Source organism: Cucurbita pepo, chromosome LG03 (assembly GCF_002806865.2).
Source record: "Cucurbita pepo subsp. pepo cultivar mu-cu-16 chromosome LG03, ASM280686v2, whole genome shotgun sequence".
Taxonomy (NCBI): Eukaryota; Viridiplantae; Streptophyta; class Magnoliopsida; order Cucurbitales; family Cucurbitaceae; genus Cucurbita; species Cucurbita pepo.
Genome location: NC_036640.1, coordinates 13,238,163 through 13,261,792, shown reverse-complemented (window position 1 = coordinate 13,261,792; position 23,630 = coordinate 13,238,163). Strand labels below are relative to the sequence as shown.

The 23,630-nt window shown below is 37.6% G+C and overlaps 2 protein-coding genes and 1 non-coding gene across 4 annotated transcripts; 1 reads left to right on the top strand and 2 right to left on the bottom strand.

Annotated features, from left to right (window-relative positions):
* Positions 1-357: 357 nt before the first annotated feature.
* LOC111790943 (exocyst complex component SEC10b-like) lies at positions 358-10,206 on the bottom strand. Its single transcript, XM_023672075.1, has 25 exons — positions 9,449-10,206; positions 9,208-9,303; positions 8,814-9,065; positions 8,647-8,721; positions 8,161-8,262; positions 7,986-8,036; positions 7,764-7,869; positions 7,064-7,183; positions 6,632-6,723; positions 6,043-6,211; positions 5,889-5,965; positions 5,682-5,780; positions 5,506-5,596; positions 5,180-5,265; positions 4,928-5,101; positions 4,695-4,748; positions 4,467-4,595; positions 2,844-2,936; positions 2,617-2,763; positions 2,317-2,414; positions 2,004-2,088; positions 1,666-1,724; positions 1,056-1,154; positions 888-971; positions 358-810 (listed from the first exon to the last, which is right to left on the bottom strand). Exons 2-25 carry the CDS (start codon positions 9,301-9,303, stop codon positions 732-734), a joined length of 2,517 nt encoding a protein of 838 aa, XP_023527843.1. The 5' UTR covers positions 9,449-10,206; the 3' UTR covers positions 358-731.
* A 1,248-nt stretch (positions 10,207-11,454) lies between these two features.
* Positions 11,455-22,118, top strand: LOC111789610 (C-terminal binding protein AN-like). Of its 2 annotated transcripts, XM_023670236.1 has the most exons (9): positions 11,455-12,509; positions 13,306-13,526; positions 16,844-17,426; positions 17,937-18,105; positions 18,197-18,327; positions 18,511-19,308; positions 19,388-19,435; positions 19,899-20,012; positions 20,508-20,914. In XM_023670236.1, the coding sequence occupies exons 1-9, from the start codon at positions 11,808-11,810 to the stop codon at positions 20,577-20,579; spliced, it is 2,838 nt and encodes a 945-aa protein (XP_023526004.1). In that variant the 5' UTR covers positions 11,455-11,807; the 3' UTR covers positions 20,580-20,914. The 2 variants fall into 2 exon arrangements, with proteins under 2 accessions (XP_023526004.1, XP_023526003.1); XM_023670235.1 differs by lacking the exons at positions 11,455-12,509; positions 13,306-13,526 and adding an exon at positions 21,557-22,118 and having other exon boundaries at positions 16,579-17,426; positions 20,508-20,619.
* Positions 15,604-15,675, bottom strand: TRNAN-GUU. The gene has a single exon. It is a non-coding gene; the product is annotated as a tRNA-Asn (tRNA).
* Positions 22,119-23,630: the final 1,512 nt, after the last annotated feature.

Below are 23,630 nucleotides of genomic sequence, written 5' to 3'. Positions count from 1 at the left end.
AAAAAAACACAAATTCCGAGTTTTTTGGGGGTAAAAATAGCGAGGAAAAGTATTTTTTTTTAATCAAAATAAGAAAATAAGAAATGAAAATTTAAAATTCTTTTTGAAAAAACAAAGAAGTGATGTTTCATTATTTAAAAGTACACTCGTTCAACTCGAGCATAGCCTAGAGAATAAGAGAGAAGGGAAGCTTGAAATAAATAACTTAAAGAAGCGATTTGACAAAATTTTAACTCCCGTTCAAGCATAACTCAACTAATAAAAACGCATATGTTGACTGGAAGTTCAAATTCGGTCGAACTAGAAAACAGAACAGAGGAAATCGTAAATCTTCGTTCATATTCTATTAGCTGTGAATTAAGAACCATAAACACTTGGAAAAATGCAGAAACAAAAGCGAAATCATTTACAGCTTATAAGAACAACCACCATGGGAGATAATTCAGTTCCCTGTCCCACAAACCAACCTAAGAATTGAATCTTAATAATGAAACTATCACCTTACTCCTAACTTAAGAAAAAATGTGTTCAAAGTTGGATTATTTTCCCCCCAAAAGAATATAATAATAAACAGTAACCGAAGGATGAGAAACTATTCCCTCAACTTTTCGAACTCTCTACCAATACTACCAATGAATTCGGGCATATAATTAGGACGTGCAGCTTATAGAATGCTTAACGGATGTGAAAGTACGAGACTTACAAGGTCGTAGCTCGGATTTAAGGACGTATCAGTTTGAGTTGACCCACAGAGAGCTAAGACGAGATGCGAGTTTTGCACTCTTGTAATCCTCTCTGAGCTGGATAAACCTGATTCCAAAGAGAAACAAGTTCATATCATGATCATCACAAAGAACAATGTAGTTTGATGAGATGTTGACAAATACCTTTGTGCATCTTTCCGAATGCTTGGGGTACCCTCAAATAGACTTGAGAGACTTTCAGGAGCAACAATGAAGACATTGGCCATGCTGGAGAAGAGGAACACCAAGCAAGAGATTAGCCATAAAAGAATGGATGATGTGATGCCAGGCATCAGGAACAACCCAACTTACATGCCCAGTAACTCGAAATTTTCATCAACAGAAGGAGCGTTAAAACTGCGCACAAATTCTCCGTACTCTGTTATGTCACGCTTCAGACGTAGACCTCCGCTACAGTCACGAAAAACACCAGCATAGATGAATTCAGTGAACCAAATGCCATTTTAGCCACAGCAACAGTTTTAGGTACGGACAAGGAGAAAACAAAAATCCAAGAGATTTTGAGTTCTATATCGTCAAACACATAGCTCGTTGTCGTCACTTCCGACAGGGAGAGAGTAATTACAAGGTTTGTTCTTGTTAAAAATTACTTAAATAACTTAAATGGCTCTAACCTACTAGGATTTAACGACAAGCATTGTTCAATTATCATTTCTACATTGGTTAAACAGCCAACAAGGACCTTGCATCTTTATACATACTTTCTTAGAACTTCAAAGATTTGGTAAAAAAAAATTGAACTTCATGATTTTGCCATCAGTCAGTGGACAAATAAACATAACAATACGTCTAAAACTTTGGCCAACGTTCGGTTGACCAATAGGCAAATCCAAACATCACCAAACAAAGGAATTCACTAAATTATTTTTCACATGATGAACACTAGAAGATGGACAATTACCTAGGATTGAAAGTGAACTTCTGCCAGTGGCTGAGGAGGCCTTTGTGGAACCGATTTCCCTGCAATGGAAAATTTCTCATTAATTCATCTACATTGTTCTCATTCAACGGAGGCTGTGCAACGGTAGAAGTTCTTCCCGATGCATGAGATGCTTCAGGATACAGAGAATATTACGTTAATGAGCATCGATATGGAAAAGGAGCATCGAAATACTATTTATCCATGCACATTGACTAGAAATCACATGATTCTATCTGATACAATTATTCTCCAGAAATCACAGTATTCTATCTGATGCCATTATTCTCTAGTAAACCAGAGAACTTTCAGAAACATACCAGCTCGGTTAAGAAAGCTTGCTTGTTAAGACCTTCAAGAGCAGTAAACGCAGATTCAAGCACGCGAGAAAGGTAAGCCACAACTCTATCAAACAAAAGAAGATACATTGATTAATAAAAGAAATTTGCATATCCAACACAAATGTTCGGTTGTCAGGCGACAGTGAACTTCCTGCCTAAAAGAACAAACTCAACTAACTGGCATCCATTGATCCACGAGTTGATGAATAGAGTCGGAAAGAAAACAATAATTTAACAACTTTTTGGCTACAAATTCCAAAAACCTTTTGCAATTTCATTGAGTCGGATGTACCTCGTGCAAGCAACTGTTGGCCGATGATCAGGAGCCATTCCATCATCAGGAGACCTATAATCCGTAGCCTTCTGTTCAGCAGAAAGCAATCGCTCAACCTGCATATGGATAATAGCACAAGAAATTATGACATGAGCAACTCGGATAAATTAGACATTGTTAAGCATATGGGTTGAGAATAAAATTCCAAGCAAAGATAGATTGGACAAGAAGTTAAATGTACAATGAGAGGATGTATCGGCTTACACGCCTACTAATCCATTATTTTGACCGAATCACCGACACAAGGCAATAACTGACCTCAGCCATTACAGTTTCGATGCACTGTTGCAGTCCTTTATAGGCTGCAGCCTCTGCAGTAGACATAGCTGTTGACATCTCTTCGCATGAAGCAGCATGGGCACCATCCACCGGGAGCAAGAGCCGGGAAATCGAGTTTGCAAAGTACTACAAAAGAGAGTTCAAATCATTCTTTGTATATGAAGGAACTGGTATCGACATGGCTAAGTAAGAGAGCATCGTCGTACTTGCTGGACTATTGCCACACTACTACCACAACGTTGTACAGCAACCATGAAAGATTTGAAACTGCTTTCACCAGCTGCTGCTGCAGCTTCTGCCTGTACACATGATTTAAGACAGTTTCCATGGTCACTTTTGAGTAAACTAAGATAATTTTGCATGCAATAAAAAGAGTAATGAATGATCAGAAAATTACCGCGGAAGCAGCTGCAGCAGCCACTCTTCTACTAACACTTGTACCCAGCACAAACCTTTCCCTCAAAGCAGCTGCCTCGGTCAAGCTCTCCCTAGCCCGTTCAAGGCCATCTGTGATATACTGACTGACCTGCAATTAGAAAAGAAGAAAAATAAACCCCAGGTACATACAAAACCAAAAGGAAAAAAAAAGAAAAAAAGAAAGTTTGCAATTGAATTTATCACTTACTTCATCAAGCAGACAAGTAAATATAGTTCTTATATTGGCCGTCAAAGTAGCAGGCTGCAGGGGAACATATAAATGTTAACAAATGGAAGGAAAATGTTCTAGATCTAGTAATCAATGTTATCGATTGTAGACACTGTTCATCCCGATGTTACTGAATACAGTAATTCTAGTCTGAAATCGTTCAATTGGAATGCATAATGGATAACAGAATTGATTGAAAGAGCAAATATTACTTGAGAGGAGAATAAAGTGCAACGAGAAATTGCTTCCTCATTCCATCTCACAAACTCGGTAACAACAGTAACAGAAATTTGCTGAGGCGAAGTTGACATCGAAGCTCCTTTCGCACGTCCTATAGAACCAGATGAGTCAGAACCTTGCTGATTCTCAGTACGTAACTCTTCCATCTGCAAAACATACATATTTAGTTCCTGATAAAAACATGAGCTGAAAACTCAAGTCAAAACAAAGCATTTGTGGTAAACCTTAGCCTGATACAGCTGTGTGAGAGATGCCTGCTCATGCTCCGGATACTCCTCCTTGTGAGTAGAAAACAAAGACTCCGTGAGGCCTGAACCAACCATTTAAATTTTATGTCACCGCAATAAAATAAAATATTGGGGACTCGACAAATAATTGAATAACACCGGCATTAAATAAACAAGTGATGATAAAAAGTACTACAGATACAGTTATTGTGTTTAAAATACAGTAATCATCAGCTATTAAATAAATAGTGCAATTCTCAGAATGAGTGATAAGCACAAAATTTATGAATAAATCAAGGGAAGTTGAAAATATTAGCTATTACCTTCGACGTCTAAATCACCACATCCAACGGCTCGTAGGTCTCTAGCAAGCTGTTGTGTCTTCTCATATGCCACCGCCAGCATTCTAAGGTACTGAAAACACATATCCAAAACAGTCACACAATGATCCATGTAGAAGATCAATTGGAAGTATCAAGATTCTAGTAGATCCACCCACCAATAACAGCCCGCCTTCTTCCATTGGAGGAAGATTCACAAGGGATGGCTTCACCNACGTTGTACAGCAACCATGAAAGATTTGAAACTGCTTTCACCAGCTGCTGCTGCAGCTTCTGCCTGTACACATGATTTAAGACAGTTTCCATGGTCACTTTTGAGTAAACTAAGATAATTTTGCATGCAATAAAAAGAGTAATGAATGATCAGAAAATTACCGCGGAAGCAGCTGCAGCAGCCACTCTTCTACTAACACTTGTACCCAGCACAAACCTTTCCCTCAAAGCAGCTGCCTCGGTCAAGCTCTCCCTAGCCCGTTCAAGGCCATCTGTGATATACTGACTGACCTGCAATTAGAAAAGAAGAAAAATAAACCCCAGGTACATACAAAACCAAAAGGAAAAAAAAAGAAAAAAAGAAAGTTTGCAATTGAATTTATCACTTACTTCATCAAGCAGACAAGTAAATATAGTTCTTATATTGGCCGTCAAAGTAGCAGGCTGCAGGGGAACATATAAATGTTAACAAATGGAAGGAAAATGTTCTAGATCTAGTAATCAATGTTATCGATTGTAGACACTGTTCATCCCGATGTTACTGAATACAGTAATTCTAGTCTGAAATCGTTCAATTGGAATGCATAATGGATAACAGAATTGATTGAAAGAGCAAATATTACTTGAGAGGAGAATAAAGTGCAACGAGAAATTGCTTCCTCATTCCATCTCACAAACTCGGTAACAACAGTAACAGAAATTTGCTGAGGCGAAGTTGACATCGAAGCTCCTTTCGCACGTCCTATAGAACCAGATGAGTCAGAACCTTGCTGATTCTCAGTACGTAACTCTTCCATCTGCAAAACATACATATTTAGTTCCTGATAAAAACATGAGCTGAAAACTCAAGTCAAAACAAAGCATTTGTGGTAAACCTTAGCCTGATACAGCTGTGTGAGAGATGCCTGCTCATGCTCCGGATACTCCTCCTTGTGAGTAGAAAACAAAGACTCCGTGAGGCCTGAACCAACCATTTAAATTTTATGTCACCGCAATAAAATAAAATATTGGGGACTCGACAAATAATTGAATAACACCGGCATTAAATAAACAAGTGATGATAAAAAGTACTACAGATACAGTTATTGTGTTTAAAATACAGTAATCATCAGCTATTAAATAAATAGTGCAATTCTCAGAATGAGTGATAAGCACAAAATTTATGAATAAATCAAGGGAAGTTGAAAATATTAGCTATTACCTTCGACGTCTAAATCACCACATCCAACGGCTCGTAGGTCTCTAGCAAGCTGTTGTGTCTTCTCATATGCCACCGCCAGCATTCTAAGGTACTGAAAACACATATCCAAAACAGTCACACAATGATCCATGTAGAAGATCAATTGGAAGTATCAAGATTCTAGTAGATCCACCCACCAATAACAGCCCGCCTTCTTCCATTGGAGGAAGATTCACAAGGGATGGCTTCACCAATAACTTGTCTAAAAGAGCTGTGACCCGTTGCTCCAATACACGCTGTATTACACATCATAAAATCAGATTCATTGCAATTGCATACCAACTTCCTGCTTTAAAGATAAAATATTGAACAAGGAGACAGAGAGAGATAATGTTGTAACATGCCTGGACTAAGATTGACATAACATCATTTGGAGAAGGAAATACTGCCATTATAGTTGCAGCTTCTTTTCTTACAGTATCTGCAGAACGTACAATCAAGATATAACAAATTCATAGAGAAAAATGCCCAAATGAGTGAGCCTTTCCACTTCCCAACCTGTAATTTCTTTGTACAAGGAAGATAGCCCACGAGCAACATTGTTCGGAGTGGCCTGCAAACCCTGCTCACCAAGGACCAATCTGGTGTCCGCATTCATAATTTCAACATCGATAAACATGGGACGTGTTGCCACATAATGTTGCATGGCACTAGTACCTCTGTTGAACTGCATGAGAGGTTTCGATGATCAAACTCTTCTGAAAAAAGGGTGCTGGTTCTTTGATGAAGTAACATGTTTCCCCACAATTTCCTCAATACCTCCATCATTATCAATGTGATACTTTACTAATTTCTTGAACTTAAACAGTTTTTTATTATGCCTCATGCATCAGTGACGATGATACTGTAAGCAGAAAACTTGTAAACTAAAATATTCGTAAGCAATCTGCTGTTTTGAACTTGGACATTAGGGTTATTAACATGCAGCGTAATGAGTGATCAGCAAGCCATGTTCATTGTTATAACCATATTTTAAAAATAATAANAGAAAAAAAAAAAAAAAAAAAAACAGAGCATGTAAGTGGGGTATTTGATATCAGTGAAGAGACCACAACGACAACTGGTTGTATCCATAAGATGCAATTACCTGCGAAAGAATTTTAGCACATTCAGCCATAGTAGATAATTCTCTTCTTTGTGATGCTGCATCGAAACGAGACAGCAATCTGTTCTCCAATTCTACAAAAAAAAAAAAAAAAAAGAATGATGGTCAATAGTTTTAACTTCACTTCCCTTTTCTTTTCTTCTCCTTTCTTTCTTTCTTTCTTTCTTTCTTTCTTCGTTTTGTGTGTGTGTGTGTGAGGGGAGGGGGGGAGGTGAGGAAGCATGACAGACAAGGTCTTATCTGATAACTCATATCAGCCATCTTTGCAGTAACAATTAACAGAAAAATAATGAACAATAAAATATAGAGAGGGACGAGGGACGTGGGAAAGCTTGACGAGCAGCAAGAAAAGTTCAAATACATTATGACTATCTCAATTCGTTAAGACAACAAAATACCATGAAGCTGCCATACCATTACAGTAGTCCTGAAGGTTCGCAACTGCAACTTCCAAACCCCTGCTGGCAGTTGCATTTCCTACAATTGACGGTACAGAAATCCCCTGTCGTCCAATATCTTCCTCAGCAAATGACCCTAGAGACGAATAACATGCAACAAGCACAGAAAGTTTAAATAATGTTATGGTACTTCGATATTGATTTCGCTAATAAGAGGATTTAAAAGGCATTAAACGCTCAAAATAATAAAACAAAAAAGGTTTCACAAATTACCGAATTGTGCAATAGATAAAAGTGAATAGAAAAGGTTTCACAAATTACCGAATCGTGCAATAGATAAAAGTGAATAGTTTGTTTTCTTCTGTTTTTGAGTAAATAGTGTTTGGCAATACAAAGTACATGAAAACAGAAACTTGATTTTTGGAGGGACGGCCCTTCTATCCGTACGTAACTCATATTTCGAAGGCAACATCTATCGATAAAAGAAATGAAATATAAAACTGTAAAAGAAAACCATGACTTTTATGTTGGCCAAAATCAAAAGTTCTTAAAGAGATTAGTTTTGCAACTACAAAGGAAAGCAGAATGAAGAAAACACGTGGTTTCCACAAGAACTAGCAGAAAGACAGCAATCGAAAGAGTGTTATAGCATTATTCGTGGATAGAACTGAAATATGGTTTAACTATGAACCCCGACATTAATGATGATGACTTACGCAATTTTTGTGCAATTGAGGCCGCCTCTGCAACACGACTATCATCAGAGAATAATGGGGAAAGCTCCATTAAGTCACCAGGGCTGCCATTGAATTCCATCAAGTACTGCAGTGATTGATTATAAGGATATTTTTCATTTCTTTATAGTTAACTTTAAAATGAAAGGAAAATATATTAACATTGGTGGCAGTGGCACAATTCAATCAATGAACTTATAGTACCTTTATCAACTCTATTGTTTGACTAGCAGTTTCCCTTTGGGCATCTGCACTCTGACAAGAGAAAACGAAGGAAATGAAAAACCATAGTCCAGTTTCACACAAATGGGACAATTATGATTTCGTGAATCAATGATTCAATATAATTTAAATGTCATTGAGGACATAAAAGAATTACTTGCAGATGATCTCCAATTTTCGCAGCAGTCTGTCCAACACTTGAAATGCGCGAATCTAACCTTGCAAAACTGGTGAACAGGCCGTCTACGCCTTTTTCCAACTGTCAATAAATGTATGTTCGATAGGTTAAACAATGAGATGTATCGGTTTCGACGTTCAAAAATGGAGATTTACAAGCTACCTCGACTAACAAATGCAGAAAATCATTATTAGAGGAAAGAACGTAACAATTTAGCATCAGTTTGATCAACAATTCATGACTTATGGATCTTCATAGGTTCTATGAAACCTTAACTGTTTAATCAATTAATTAATGAATTTACAATAATAATTCCACCAAAGGATTCCCTTACAGCCCCTAAGGAAATAAAAATAAAAGTAGAAATTGAAGAACAATATCATATAGGCATGACATATACTCAAACTTTAGATGGTTGTGCATTCAGAATGTCTACCCTCACCCATAAGGCTATAGTCAACAAACCTCAGCAAGTGTCTTGCGATGCTTGAAATCTTGGGCAGCAACATCTTTCTTGAGATTGTAAAGTTTACCATCGATCTTTAACCAGAACAAAGACGGAAAGTTAAAGCCTTCATATAGCGGTATGATGTTTTGGCAGAACTCTTAAGGCCTCCAGTCAAATCACATACCTGTTTTCGAAGATCAACCAACTCTTGGCTGGAATCCTTGAACAACGCTAAGAGTTTGTCAACTTCTGGAAACAAAGGAGTAGCCAGCGCTTGGGAGAACTTAATGGTATCTGATTGTCCCCGGAAATGCCCATTAGGGAAAACATCATTGCTAATGTTGTGTCCGTCTACTGAATCAGTTTCTTCCTCTTGAAATGATGGAAGGAGCTCATTCACCAAATTTCCAAACAATGCATCGAAAGAAAAATCGCCCTACAAAACCAAAATAACTAAAACTCCTTCCGAATTCATATGCAGATTCATATGCTGGCTATCTCAAGTGGTATATTAATTGATTCGGTAAACTTCCAAAGAGAGCGTAGTTCAAATAATAAATTGAGAACATGGTCTTTACCTTAAAATCATCAACATCCAAAATGAGGGGAAGTGAGCTAACAGATGGATTTTTTGCATGCATGTTTTTCTTGGCCCCATCTCTAGTCTCTCTCATCTAGTTTGCATAGAATAAATCAGAGAAAAACGTAACGGTACGATTCTATCAATATGCCATTCAATCTTTACTGATACTAGTTGCATATAATTTGAATTTCCATCAAAGGAAAACAAACTATTGTAAAATCTAATAAGAAGCTAACCTTTAACAAATAGGGAGAAAGTATACAGATCCAGCTCCTTTCAAGCGTTACTCAAACTTGTAAAAGAATACAAGTTAGCCATGAGGAATCTAGTCGATTCACTAAAACCAAGTGTTGAGTACACTAATTGTGTCAACCATGAACATGGTTTTCATTTTTGGAATAGAAAACAAAGAATCAGAGGAACAATCAAGATATAGAATATAGCTCAAACTCAAACACAGATCCAAAATGAAGAACTCTTCCCGTTTAAACAAAAACAGGATACTAAAAAGCTGCGAAGTTTTAGAAATTAATTTAAACAAACAAAAACTCAATCCAGAGAAACATGTGTAACATTGTGGTGAATAAAGCTATTACACACGCAGCAGAAGAAACCCATCAATTGCATCAACTCGAACTAGTTCACAATTTTATTAAAAACCAGCGAAGATCTCTGCATTTTCTGAAATGGGATCCTCTCTTTGAGATCAATCATTCCAATTTGCGCTCGTATTTCTGAGCCCAAGTGTGATCCAACAAATTCATCGCCAGACCAACAAGCCAAAATTCAGGATATTAAATCGCAAGTATCAAATTCGGATGTGGCTAATAACTTGCTACTGCAAACAAACGCAACATTTCCATTGATCAAAATGCTACAGAGCCTCATCTTACAAATTGGCTACGACCCAATATCAAAACTGTATCGCTCATGATCTAAAGTAACTTTACTATGCAAAAAAATATAAAAATACATAGCTACTTTTAGCAATCAAACCAACCTGTTATTGGGCAAGGATCCAAAGCAAAGTAAAATTAAGAATGAAAATTTTGGTGATAATGAAGTAGAGCAGAATTTACCCGCCGAATTGATCTAATCTAAGCAAGAGAAGGTAGGGGCTGGAGATTCAAAGACGGGGAGTCATTGCGCAGTGATCAAATACAAAATTGAAAGGCATACCTGTGAATGGAGACAGTGAGGGAGGGAGCAGTTGCTTGGTCGTTGAATGATTTCTGATTTGGTTTTGGTTTGGGTTTGGTTTGAGAGAATAATCAGCCTACTCTAATTCCCAACGAAAACTACAATGTAAAAACCAAACCATGCGCAATTACCATTTTACCCTTTTTCCCTCCCTTAAAAAACTCCTCCTCATTTAGTATATCTTATTAAATCATTTATTTATTAAACTTTCAAATCCAAAATTATTTAATTTTTTTTTTAAACACTATCTTAGCTAAAGTACATAGACAACATAGTTACAGCAACAGCTACGACGACTGCTTACGAGATGGAGATAGCGAAAGAGAGAGTGAGTGACAACAACAACCGTATGCATAATTAAAATGGAGAGGAAGCGGGATGTTCAGTAAAAAATGCGAGCTACGTCAACTTACGTGTGAATAAATGTGGACAGTGATAATTTGAGGCTTCCATATAAATTATTAATAAATTTCTATTTATTTATTTTGTAATAATTCTATATATAATGGAAATAAAATAAGTATAATTATTTTTTTAATTATAATGGAAAATGTTAACTAAAAAAATTGTGCTCAAATTTATTTTAATTTAAAATAAATAATAATTACCTTAAATTTCACCCCCTAAATTTAGATTTTTTTAACAGTCTAAATTTTTTTTTTTGAAAAAAAAAAAAAACAAGGAGAAATAAAGGCAGAGGTTGTTACATTTATATATATAATTTTCATAGGATTTTTGAAATAAATGGCTTATTTAATTTTGTCCTAGTTTAGTTTTCTATTAATAAATTATAATTAAAATCCATTGCTTTATTTTCTTTTTTTTTTTCAAATCTTTTGCATTTAAAACGAGACAATTTCTTAAAAAAATTATTTATGGGATTTTCTTCGTTCCAAAGGAGGTAAATATCTAATATTAGCCGAAAACTTTAAAGGGAAATGGGCCGTGGATGTTATTGGGCCGGGTTTAGGCCCATTATGAATGAAAGACAATGCACGTATAAAGCCGTGTAGGGAAGTTCTAACCGTTGGAGCGACGTGTGTCACGCAAGTCTGCCTGAGAAAAAAAAAAAACAAAAAACAAAAAACGAAGAAAAATCTTCAGCAGACAGATCAGCCTCGCCCCCCATCACTGTTGCAATACGATGACCTCCCAAATTGTGGATGATTTATCTCCTGTTCTTAATCACACATGAAAAAACCAAGCAATTCCCTTAAAACCTTCCATTTCCCACCAATTTTCCCTTTTCAAAACCCTAATTTTCGCCCCCAGTTTGTTGTTTTCCGGAGGCCTTACCGGTTTTCTCTTCCGATGATGCCCAATATTTGAGAAAACTGATTCCATTACGTTGTACTTTCTCATTCTCTTGAATCGGAGCCCGAATTCGAGGATCTGATGGATTTCCAAGAAAGAGATTCGTCCATGGCGATTTCCAGGACCTCGAATTCGTATATCAATGGACCTTCCTTGAGCCATTCTGCTTGGTTTGAGGTTCGGCTCTTCTACGTTCGGATTTCTCCCTGTGTGATTGATAGCGTTCCCGACCATCTTAATCTGCGTCACCTTCGACGCGAAATTGGTGTTTCCCTTGAGATTAACGGGTCTCAAATTCCGGCCTCCGACTCTGTCTCTATAGCCCTTCGCCGCGATCGGCTCAACAAGGAATCCTCGGAGGTTACATACGTTAGCACCGATAGCATTCGGGTTACGGGGGGTGTGGAGTTCGAGGTGTATGAGAATGAGGATTTGATTCTCTGTGGGTCTTTGGAACGAATCGAGACCAACTGGATTAATGGGAGCGTTGGATTGGAGAACAATTCAAAGACAGGTTGGACTATGGAATGTTTCATGGCTGCGTCCATGTGTTCGGGTTCGTCGGCCTTTTTCCAGCCTAAACTTGGGGTATCCTCACCGGCAATTGAGGTTTATATCGCCGGTTGTTGTTCCGGTATGCCTGTGATATTGACGCAGACGATTCAGGTTAGTCCTCGGCGGAAGAACTTGAGGCAATGTGCCCTGGATGCAATTCCGGAGGATGAAGAAGTGGGAAAGGAGGAGAATACAAGTAATGGGTTGATTCGGCACCAGAAAGTGCAGGTAAAGTTTTGTTCTCTTCTTATATTTTTGTTCTCAATTCTTTCGGCGTTGTATGAGCTTCAGCAATTCTAGATTGCACATCGCATTTTGTTGGTGGATATAAATTAGTTTGTTGATCCACGAACAATAATTCTCCGAATCTACACAACTCAGGACCGGTAAGAGTTGCAGCAGATGCTGTTCATGAACTTCCACATGATATTGAGCTAAGATCATTGTTTTTGTAGTTATTTATTTATTTTTGATAACGGGGTATGAGGATCCCTTAACTTACATCCTCCAGGACTTCACACCTTTCATTTTAAATTATTGAGCTCTCTACATGGGCTTGAATCCAGCATAATAGTGGTCGTCTTGCCTCATAATTCTCGGTATTGAATTTCCATACGCCATAGAGTTGGGTGACATTTTGAGTAGTGAATCTTCCAATGTATCATGCTCTTCACAGTATTTAATGCTTTAGAAAGAACCAAAATGTTCAAAATTTCATGGTATAATGCTCATACACAACATGTGTGATAGGAATAAAAGTGTTTTTCTCTCTTTACTGTAGTTTCTGGTTGTGAATTCAGTTCGTGTTCTCCTCTGTTGCTTGAACACTACTCTTCATATTATTGCTGTTAAAATCTTGGTTGTCTTACGGCTGTTGATTGACTGTATTGTACTCGATCAATCGTTCCAAACTCTAATTAAGTTATTATGTACCCCTGTGATTTGTCGAGTTCTTGTGAGGTGTGGAACACGGTTTAATTGATTTTTACACTACTGATTACATTCCTTTCTTGGATTCATGTAGATGATAGAGTCTGAAGTTGATGATTATGACCCAGATGGTAAAATGGGGCATGGTTTCTACAGTGATGATATGTACACTGGCGAAGATGGGCAGCTTTCATGGTTCAATGCAGGGGTTAGAGTGGGTGTTGGTATTGGTCTCGGTGTGTGCCTCGGGGTTGGAATCGGTGTCGGCTTGCTCATGCGTTCATACCAAACCACAACAAGACATTTTAGACGACGGTTTACGTAATTAGGACACTCTTACTTGGGAATCTGGTGGCTTTTTTCACTAATGAATAAAGGGGAAGAGATTTTCGGGTTCCCATTTCCCGGTCGTTAAGCCTGAACATAACATAAGATAAAGCAGGCAAGGAAGTAATACGTTGATAGGACTTTGAACAGAATCAAGAAGTCATTGACAGCCACTCGAGGAAGTTGAGCTTAACTTATTCTGTAGGCAGGATGAAAGCTGTACAGTCTTTCCTTTTTGTTCTTTTCTCTGCACGAAGCACTTTCTCTCGGGGACGGGCAGCAGAGACCGACCTTCTTGCTCATTTCCATGGCTGCTTACTTTTTATATGAATATGTTTCTTTTCATAAAATGCAGGGCTCGTGTCGGTGCTTATCCTCAACGGATGTTACCTTTCATCGAAGGGTAGCAACGGAACACAACCCAATGGATTTGCTAGGACAGAATAAGCTTGTGTGAGGTTTGACTTCATCTTACAAGAGTATCTACTGTTCTTTACCGGTTCTGTATAGGATACTACCTCTTCTTTTTTTCGCCTCTCTGGGGTTTAATCACAATTATAGTCGCTTCACATTGTCATTTTTCCGTATACTTCGATTTGTTTCGATTTAGTCTCGGTAGTTTTGTGAACATATTAGTTTAGTTTCTGAGGTCGATTATCCAGTTAAATCGTATCGAAAAGTTGGGGCTTAGTACAGGTGGGGAGTTGCGATGACAGTTTTATATGTCGCACCGTTACGCACTAAGTCCTCATATATGGATGTATTTCGATTTCTATTTAACTGGATAGTTCGATTTTGAGACAGAATTGATATTTTTGCGAAAGTACAAGAACTAAAACGGAACAAATGAAAAGACGGGATGATTCAAATCATAAGTACTAGAGTTACATTTTTTTCCCTTTTTGTTTTTCGTTTGAGTTGTTCTGGCCCAAAATTTTCTTACCTTTCATTGTGTAAAGTTCTTAACTTTATGTGGAAGAGTTCTGTGAAATGTTATATGCATCAATCAATCTCAAGCAGCGCCTTGAGCTCATTTCATTATCATCTGATTTTTTTTCTACTGTTTTCTTCTCGTAACCATGTAGATATATAGGTGGTAAGTGAATAATATCTACTAGCGGTGGGTTTGGACTGTAATAGTACTATAGCCAAATATCGGGCGGTATGTCAGCCCCCAAGGGGATAGATTATGAGATCTCATATCGGTTGGAGAGGGGAACAAAGCACTCCTTATGAGGGTGCGGGAACCTCTCTTAGTAGACGTGTTTTAAAATCGTAAGGCTGATAACGATACGTAACGGACCAAGGTGAACAATATCTACTAGTAGTGAGATTGGACTGGTACAATAGGTAATTATAAAAAAGTTATTGCTGCCAGATCTTCCATGAGTTAGATGACGACACCCTTGGTTTCTATGCTTACTTCTTAAGTTGTGAGATTCTCTCTATACGCTCGAGCTCATATTTCTATTTTATTAATGTTATTGTTTACTCTCATATTTCTATTTTATTAGTTATTGTTTACTCTCATATTTCTATTTTATTAATGTTATTGTTTACTTATACAATTATTTTGTTTTGGCTTTACCTATGAATTAGCTAGAAATCCGTCTTACATCCAGATCTACTTGTACACTAACGATAAGTTTGTTTTTGGAAGGAGTCCATACTCTTTTAGCTAAATTGGAAATCTAAAAGTTAGAAGGTTCATGGGGAAACGTGAGTAAAAACACGGTAAAAGTTAACGGTCTTAAAGGTCNGCTCGCGGTAATTGTGACCTCTCGGGAGAATCGATGACTGCATCAAAGATGCACTTGCTAGTACTAGTACATCTGAGAATTCTTAATTGGCTAGTTGTAAATAGACCCAGACTGTGGAACAAAGGATTATCCCGGACCTACACCGAGGTATTGACGGTGATTCTCAAATATCGCAGAACAGAATTTGATACGATGAGATAGAATGCAATAGAAACAAAGACACAGGGAACGGAACGGGTTACCTACTCTTAACGGTCAAAGCGAACCCTTTCATTCCGAATTAAAGAATTCGGAATGAATCAAATCTCCCCAAGTAGGATTCGAACCTACGACCAATCGGTTAACAGCCGACCGCTCTACCACTGAGCTACTGAGGAACAACGGTAAATTAGGTTTCAGAGAATTCAATTCCCGTTCTCAACCCATGACCAATATGATCTCGAGGTTTCCTTCATAACTCCCGAAACTTCTTCGTAGTGGCTCTGTTCCATGCCTCTCTGGTTATGATTTTTTAAAACATCGATATTTTTAAAGCAAGAGTTTCAATTAGTTTCGAACTTCCAACATACAAAGTACAAAAATCAAGTTAATTGGAACGGGTTTGATGATGTACTTTTTATGGTTAAAGAATTTGTAGATGACTGATTTCTGTTGTTTGGATATATACCATGCTCATTTGAGATAAATACCTGTTCATCTCAACGTGGACTCAAAACGTTACTCGTTTTACTCAATTGTACGACACGATGCATGCCGAAAACAATAAAAGCTACTGGTCAAACTTTTTTCTTTTTAATAGGCCAAACTCTATGGATATTAAAAAACCATCCAATCATCAAACATTTCAATGCTACCACATTTATTATACAATCCAATATCAATCTATGCACTCATAATATTAAATAAACAAATTAAATTCTATTTTAAAATTAAAATCATTTTTAATTAAAAAAAAAAACAAAAATCTTAACAAATTATACAAAATAAATAGATAAAAATAACATTATTGATTGCAGTTGAAAATAAAATAAATGGTATGTATTTCATTTAAGTTTAATAGAATTTAATTTTAAATTTTGTAATATTTAAAAGGAATTAAAATTGTAATTTTGGAAATTTAAAGATGTAATAACACGAAGGTGGAGGATTAAATTGTTAATTTAAGAAAAAAAAGAAATGATTATTGGTTTGAAAGTGGAAATTACTATTTAGGGGTCATAAGGTCCTGCTTGCAATAATTTGAAGGAAGGACATGAATGGAATAAAGTGAGATCACGAGGGTATGTAATAACCTAGCGAAGGGCACAGATCTCACTGACTGAAAGCTTTCTTCCCCGCTCTGAAAAACGACCCCTCGCCGGAAGAAGGGACCTGCAACTACCAACTTCAAACCAATTGCAGAAAACGAGTGCAGTGAGGGGAATGTCGATTTTCCATTGAGATTCCACCGGAGTTACGGGCTTTGCCTCAAGTTCCAGCGCAATATAAGCTTCGAGGAGGTGGCGGTATCATTTCTGGAGCTGCGACGGAGGCGGCTACGATGAGCAGAACTCTCAGATCCTCCGCCGCAATGCCTCAACGGAATAACCCTAAACCTCTACCGTTGGTCGTTACTCTCAACTGCATCGAAGATTGTTCGCTGGAACAGGATTGTTTGGCCGGCGTTGCTGTGGTGGAGCATGTGCCGCTTAGTCGTTTGGCGGGCGGGAAAATCGAGTCGGCTGCGGCGGTGCTTCTTCACTCGCTTGCGTACCTCCCACGGGCTGCTCAGCGCCGGCTTCATCCTTACCATCTTATCCTATGTCTCGGTTCGGCTGACCGCTCTGTCGATTCCGCTTTAGCTGCGGATCTTGGTCTCCGGCTGGTTCATGTCGATACTTCCCGAGCGGAGGAGATTGCCGACTCCGTCATGGCGCTTTTCCTTGGATTGCTTCGCCGCACTCATCTGCTCTCTCGTCATACACTCTCGGCTTCGGGATGGCTCGGGTCTGTCCAGCCTCTTTGCCGTGGCATGAGGCGCTGTCGAGGATTGGTTTTGGGGATTGTTGGCAGATCTTCTTCGGCTCGGGCCTTGGCTACGAGGAGCTTAGCCTTCAAGATTAGCGTGCTTTATTTTGATGTCAATGATGTAAGTTTCGTTGCTCTTTCTTAATGTCTTACTTCCAAATGACGTGATTCCATAGCTAGATATTAGTACTCTCTTCGTTGGATCTGTGACGGTTACGTTGGTTGGGAGCTGAGTTAAATTCTATACCGTGCTTTATTCGTTTTTTTGCTTTCCGCACCATGCTTTATAGGAGGCCTAGAAACTGAGATCATGGATTCTGTTGGATGTCTGTTTGATATAGCAATATTTCTGATTCCCGTCTCCTGGTGCACTAGACTTTGGGCCAAGTAAAGTTGTACGAGGGCTTATCATTTGTTCTTCGTTCATTTAAACGAGCTGATTTTTATGTTTCCAAGTTTTTTCCATCTTGGGTGCTTCACGAATGTGGAGTAGCAAGTGCATGCTACCTGATAATGGGTAAATTCATTGTTCGTCTACTTGCTTGCGTTCACGTTGACTGGATATAGCTTGTTCTCTATTTTTACTATCAGCATCATTTTTAAATTTTTCGTTCTGATATCCTTTACACAGGGAAAGGAGAAAGTGAGCAAGTCCACGGTAACATTTCCATCTGCTGCTCGAAGAATGGATACTCTTAATGATTTGCTTGCTGCAAGTGATCTTATATCACTTCACTGTGCCCTAACAAACGATACAGTTCAGATTATCAATGCTGAATGTCTGCAGCATATAAAGCCTGGTATGTGTTAATTTGCATGGATTTGGATTCATTGTTTAAAGTTTTTATTTCCTTATGTTTTCTGTTGATGGGAGATTATCACTTTTTACAGGGGCATTTATTGTTAATACTGGTAGTAGCCAATTATTGGATGATTGTGCTGTGAAGCAACTTCTGATTGATGGAACCTTGGCTGGCTGCGCTCTGGATGGTGCTGAAGGGCCACAGTGGATGGAAGCATGGGTATGTAACCTTTTCACATGGTTCTATAAATCAAAATGCGAGGAGTTTTAGCATTTTAAATATTGTGATATTGTTTTGTACCTCATTGTTAGTGGCACACTTTACCTGTCTATGGTTTCAGAACTAGTAGAAATTCTAAGAAGAAACAGAGAAACCATTAAATTATTCTTAGCTCTGCTGCAGGTGAAGGAAATGCCAAATGTATTGATACTTCCACACAGTGCAGATTACAGTGAAGAAGTTTGGATGGAGATCAGGGAGAAATGCGTCTCTATATTACAGACATTCTTTGTTGATGGGGTTTATCCGGAGAATGCCATCTCTGATGAGGATGAGGACGAATGTGAAGTTAATGAGGTAAAAGAACAATCTGATGATCGAGGTATAGAGGGCACCCTTCAGCTTGCGGTTGTTGAACAGTTGACTGATGATAACCACTTAAGTCCAGAGAGCTCCCAGAAGAAAGGGTTGAATCGCTCAACTGAGTCATCCAGTCAGCCCCAGAGTTCCAGTTTGTCTCAAGCTACTGTGACCCGTGCTGATGGAAGGCGCAGTAGGTCCGGTAAGAAAGCCAAAAAAAGGCATACACGTCAAAAATCTCAACAGAAGGATGATTCTCTCATGTTAGAAAAGGAAAGTACCTCTCATCGAGAAGATGATACTGCCATGAGTGGCACAGATCAAGTATTAAGTTCTAGCTCCCGATTTGCTTCCCCTGATGAATCGAGAAACAGGAAAGTGCCTATGGAGTCTTTGCAAGAGTCTATCTCAGATCCATCACTTAAATCAAAAAAGAAATTATTTAGAAAGTCTATTGATCAGCTGAAAGATGGGTATGTTGTAGCCATGTATGCTAGAGATTGTCCTACACTCCATGTATCCCGGCAAAGAGTTAAAGGTGGTGGTTGGTTCCTTGATACCATGACAGATGTGACAAAAAGAGACCCTGCTGCACAGTTTTTGGTAGTTTTCAGAAACAAGGTTTGTGTAGGAACTTTTTTCTTTGTTAGACTAGTTGCAACTGGATAGCCGGTATAATCTTCTGATACTTTAATTTCAGGATACGATTGGTCTTCGATCTCTCTCTGCTGGTGGGAAGTTGTTGCAGGTAAGAAGACAAGCTTGTTGTACCATTTTGAGCTAGAACTCTCTGCTGTTGTGCCAACCCGTCCCTACCCCCACAAACTCACACATTTTATGAAGACATTGATGTTATTCGATTCTTAAAGAGTGGAACATCTTGGCATAAAGAAGTAAACTAAGCAGAGTTACTAACTAGGGTTGAAAATTTTGTTTTTTTTGGTTATAAATCTGTTAAGTTTATGTAATTTTTTCTCTTTCATTGTGCAAACCAACTGGATCTCTTTTTTTAACCTTAATTGGCTCAAGGGGGGCCTCTTTTCATGGCGACCTTTTTCTTCACCTCAATGAAACATTTACCATTTCTATGTTTTTTAAAATCCATGGAATTGAAACCTTTGAGCAAGGCCCAGGCCAATGTGGTTGTAGTAAAATTGTTTTAATTTGTTATATGTAGATCTTAAGTTGCAGTTTGATTTTTCATATTGCAGATAAATCGTAGAACGGAGTTCGTATTCGCTAGCCACAGTTTTGATGTTTGGGAGAGTTGGATGCTTGAAGGTTCTCTGGAAGAATGTAGGCTGGTCAATTGTAGAAACCCATTGGTAAGTTCTTTGCTTACTACTTTCTGGATTGCACACTATTATTTTTAGTTCATGAATATAATTAGACACAGTCATTTGGATTCTCTATTTGTCGAATTGAAAAGGTCTAATCTTTCCATGTATGAATCCAGTGAACTTAGTTCTACAAAATAGTATACCTGTTTTTCTCGTCTCAGTATATAAGATGATTCAGCTTGTTGATCTTGCGACTATGAGATGTTTGATTAAGGATAAGCTTGGCCACTTTTAAAATAGGAAAAGTGTTTCTAGCTAATAAAAAAACACTTTCAAATCAAATTTTAATTCTAAAAACTTGGAGTGTTTTCCTTGTGAAAGTATTTTACTTCGAAGTACAATTCTTAAGAGTCATCTCAAACTCCTAACACATGCCAGTGCTTCTTTTGCAGTATGTAATGTAAAAACCTTCCTTTTATATATGAATCCTCTTTCTTCCGCTCATCTCTATGGTTTTGTTTATTTTAATGAAAATTGCAGGCACTTCTGGATGTGCGCATTGAAGTTCTCGCAACTGTAGGTGATGATGGAGTTACTCGCTGGCTAGATTAGAAGTATTCAAATTTCCACCCCTTTTGTCCACTAATTCAAGGTTTGCATAACTTCGAAAGCTTGAAAAGTTGTAGAGCATTCTTTTTCCTTTCTTCGTTTTTGGTTACCTTATTCCTCTTTCGGTTGTTTGCCATGTTTAAGCGAAAAGGCCACCTTCTTTACTATAGGCTTTGAAGTCTCTGTCTCTGTACTCAGCCTGTGGATGAATGAGTGTACTTTGTAATCTATTTTAGAGCTTTACGGAGATTTGTCAAGATTGAACGCACTTTCTCTCTCGACTAGACTTCTAGTGTAAATCATTGTCTTGCTTCCTTATCAAGTCAAAGGTTGATGGTGGGCAAGTGTCTTAAACCAACTTTCGGCCTTTCGAACACAAAATTTAGAAACGTGCCCCACCTTGTCAAATGCAAACTTAAACTTGAAGCTTGCATTCCCAAACATAAATAATTCCCACAAAACTTCTTTTTTTTTTCCTTTTCTATTTGTGGACGATGATTACTGTTTAATTTTTATTTTTTATTACTATTATTTCTGTGAACAAAACCTTCAAGACAGTATTAAATTAGGTTGTGGGTTAGTTATAGAAATGCTTGGAAGGCCTGAATTCGGTTGGAAAAGCTTCAAATGGTGGGTAGTACCAAACTTAGCTAGATCCTGGTTGTTCTACTTGTTTCTTTTGTAAACCTAGTATATTCTGCATCCCATAGATTTTGGTAAAATAAAGTCAATGCCCACCTTTTCCCAATAAGTAAAGTTACATTTCTATTTCTAATTAGTACACCTCACTTGTCTCTTTCTGCTTGCTTGTTTAAAGTAGTCCATTCTTTATATTATAAATTAGGATTAGAGCAGGTTTTTTGCTTTTATTGTAACAAAATATTGCAGGAGTAAAAGTAAAGAAAAAACTTTATATTTTATGAAGAACTGCTAAGTTAGTTTAGCCATCTGTGTCAGACTGACGTTACTTGCTTCAGCAGATTTCTGTGCTTATTGGCATATTTTAATTGGCTGCTGAGGTCAGGATGTGGGTTAGAACTACAAAATTAAGCCTCATATTGGTATGATAGTCAAGAAGGAAAAGTATATGAAGTTCACAACAGCTGAGGAACCTCTTTTACCTAATTTTTGGAAACATAACATGACTAACTTGTTACTTTGTTCAAATTTATGTGCAAAGAGACGCCTGGATAAGGCCACAATGTTCTGATGCGACGTCCTTGCCGGCTATGGGCGACGCAGAGGTACTTTTCGCTGTCACTCTCAAATGGATAACTGATTCCCTTTGGTGCCCCCATGCTTTGCCCATAACTAACACTCTCCATGACGTTTGCTTATTCTAATGCTTCCTCTCCCTTTACCTTGGTTTTCTACTTTTTGTCTCTTTAAGAAAAAGTTTATTTGGAGTGTGTTCGGGTTTGGTTGTAAGGAGAGATGGTGCAATCGAAGCTTCTTAATATAATATTATGGTCAAGTCATCTAGAAGTAGATTTGAATCTCCAACCTCAAAAGAAATAGTAAATTTTAGTTACTTTTGTGTGATGCTCGTATTGACATTATCTTGAATTATGTTGATTTTATAGTATTTCTTAACTAGGTTCTTTTATGTAGTTTAGAGGTGAGAAGTCGAGGTTTATATTTTCTAGTCAAGTTAACAGGTTCGACTCAATTTAAAGATTTAACACACACAAAATCTCTCAAAAAAGTGTAAATAGTTCTTTAAATTGTTTCCAAAATCATCCAAATTTTATCAACATAATCATTTTTATTTAAAACTTGTCAAATTGCTTTAGTTTTTACCATAAATTTTATGTTTCGGTAAATTGAGCCATATACCACGTAAAAATATTTATTAACGTAGAAAATTCACCGTACGAATTAGTCGAGGAACAATTTTAAATTTTAAAATAAAATGGTTGATACGAGAATAATTTAAGGCATGCTATCAAACTATTTTGAAATTTGTAAATTTCAACTAGAATGTTGTTTTTTTTTTTAAGCTAAGTTAGTTAAAGAGTAAAAATAATTTTCCATTTTCGAAATAAAAAAAAAAAAAAAGGAAAAAGAAAATGTTAGTAAAACACTGATCTGTGAGGGAACGCAGACGGTAGTAGGCCCAATTTTAAAAGAGTTAAAAGCCTCGCGTCCTCTCCACGTGACCATCACTGCCTAACGACAGTAGAACCACGTGGGACCAATCAAATTGAACTTAGGGAGCCACGTGTAAGGCGTAGATCCAACGCATATAAACCACGTTACGAACTGAGCTGAAAACTATAATATTATTGTATTTCCTTTCCCACTAAAGTCCAAAAGTCGGTTGAATTATAAACCACATTTTGTACTNTTGTTTAAAGTAGTCCATTCTTTATATTATAAATTAGGATTAGAGCAGGTTTTTTGCTTTTATTGTAACAAAATATTGCAGGAGTAAAAGTAAAGAAAAAACTTTATATTTTATGAAGAACTGCTAAGTTAGTTTAGCCATCTGTGTCAGACTGACGTTACTTGCTTCAGCAGATTTCTGTGCTTATTGGCATATTTTAATTGGCTGCTGAGGTCAGGATGTGGGTTAGAACTACAAAATTAAGCCTCATATTGGTATGATAGTCAAGAAGGAAAAGTATATGAAGTTCACAACAGCTGAGGAACCTCTTTTACCTAATTTTTGGAAACATAACATGACTAACTTGTTACTTTGTTCAAATTTATGTGCAAAGAGACGCCTGGATAAGGCCACAATGTTCTGATGCGACGTCCTTGCCGGCTATGGGCGACGCAGAGGTACTTTTCGCTGTCACTCTCAAATGGATAACTGATTCCCTTTGGTGCCCCCATGCTTTGCCCATAACTAACACTCTCCATGACGTTTGCTTATTCTAATGCTTCCTCTCCCTTTACCTTGGTTTTCTACTTTTTGTCTCTTTAAGAAAAAGTTTATTTGGAGTGTGTTCGGGTTTGGTTGTAAGGAGAGATGGTGCAATCGAAGCTTCTTAATATAATATTATGGTCAAGTCATCTAGAAGTAGATTTGAATCTCCAACCTCAAAAGAA

What these genes read in the sequence shown, in the direction of transcription:
- LOC111790943 (XM_023672075.1), bottom strand. Translation starts at nt 9,303, where the DNA reads ATGAGAGAGACTAGAGATGGGGCCAAGAAAAACATGCATGCAAAAAAT. An exon ending in GTGCTAAAATTCTTTCGCAG is followed by an intron (nt 6,212 to 6,631) that starts GTAATTGCATCT and finishes CCTCTCATGCAG; the next exon opens with TTCAACAGAGGTACTAGTGC. An exon ending in GCACTTTATTCTCCTCTCAA is followed by an intron (nt 4,749 to 4,927) that starts GTAATATTTGCT and finishes GTTCCCCTGCAG; the next exon opens with CCTGCTACTTTGACGGCCAA.
- LOC111789610 (XM_023670236.1), top strand. Translation starts at nt 11,808, where the DNA reads ATGGATTTCCAAGAAAGAGATTCGTCCATGGCGATTTCCAGGACCTCG. An exon ending in TCTGCAGCATATAAAGCCTG is followed by an intron (nt 18,106 to 18,196) that starts GTATGTGTTAAT and finishes CACTTTTTACAG; the next exon opens with GGGCATTTATTGTTAATACT. An exon ending in CTGGTGGGAAGTTGTTGCAG is followed by an intron (nt 19,436 to 19,898) that starts GTAAGAAGACAA and finishes TTCATATTGCAG; the next exon opens with ATAAATCGTAGAACGGAGTT.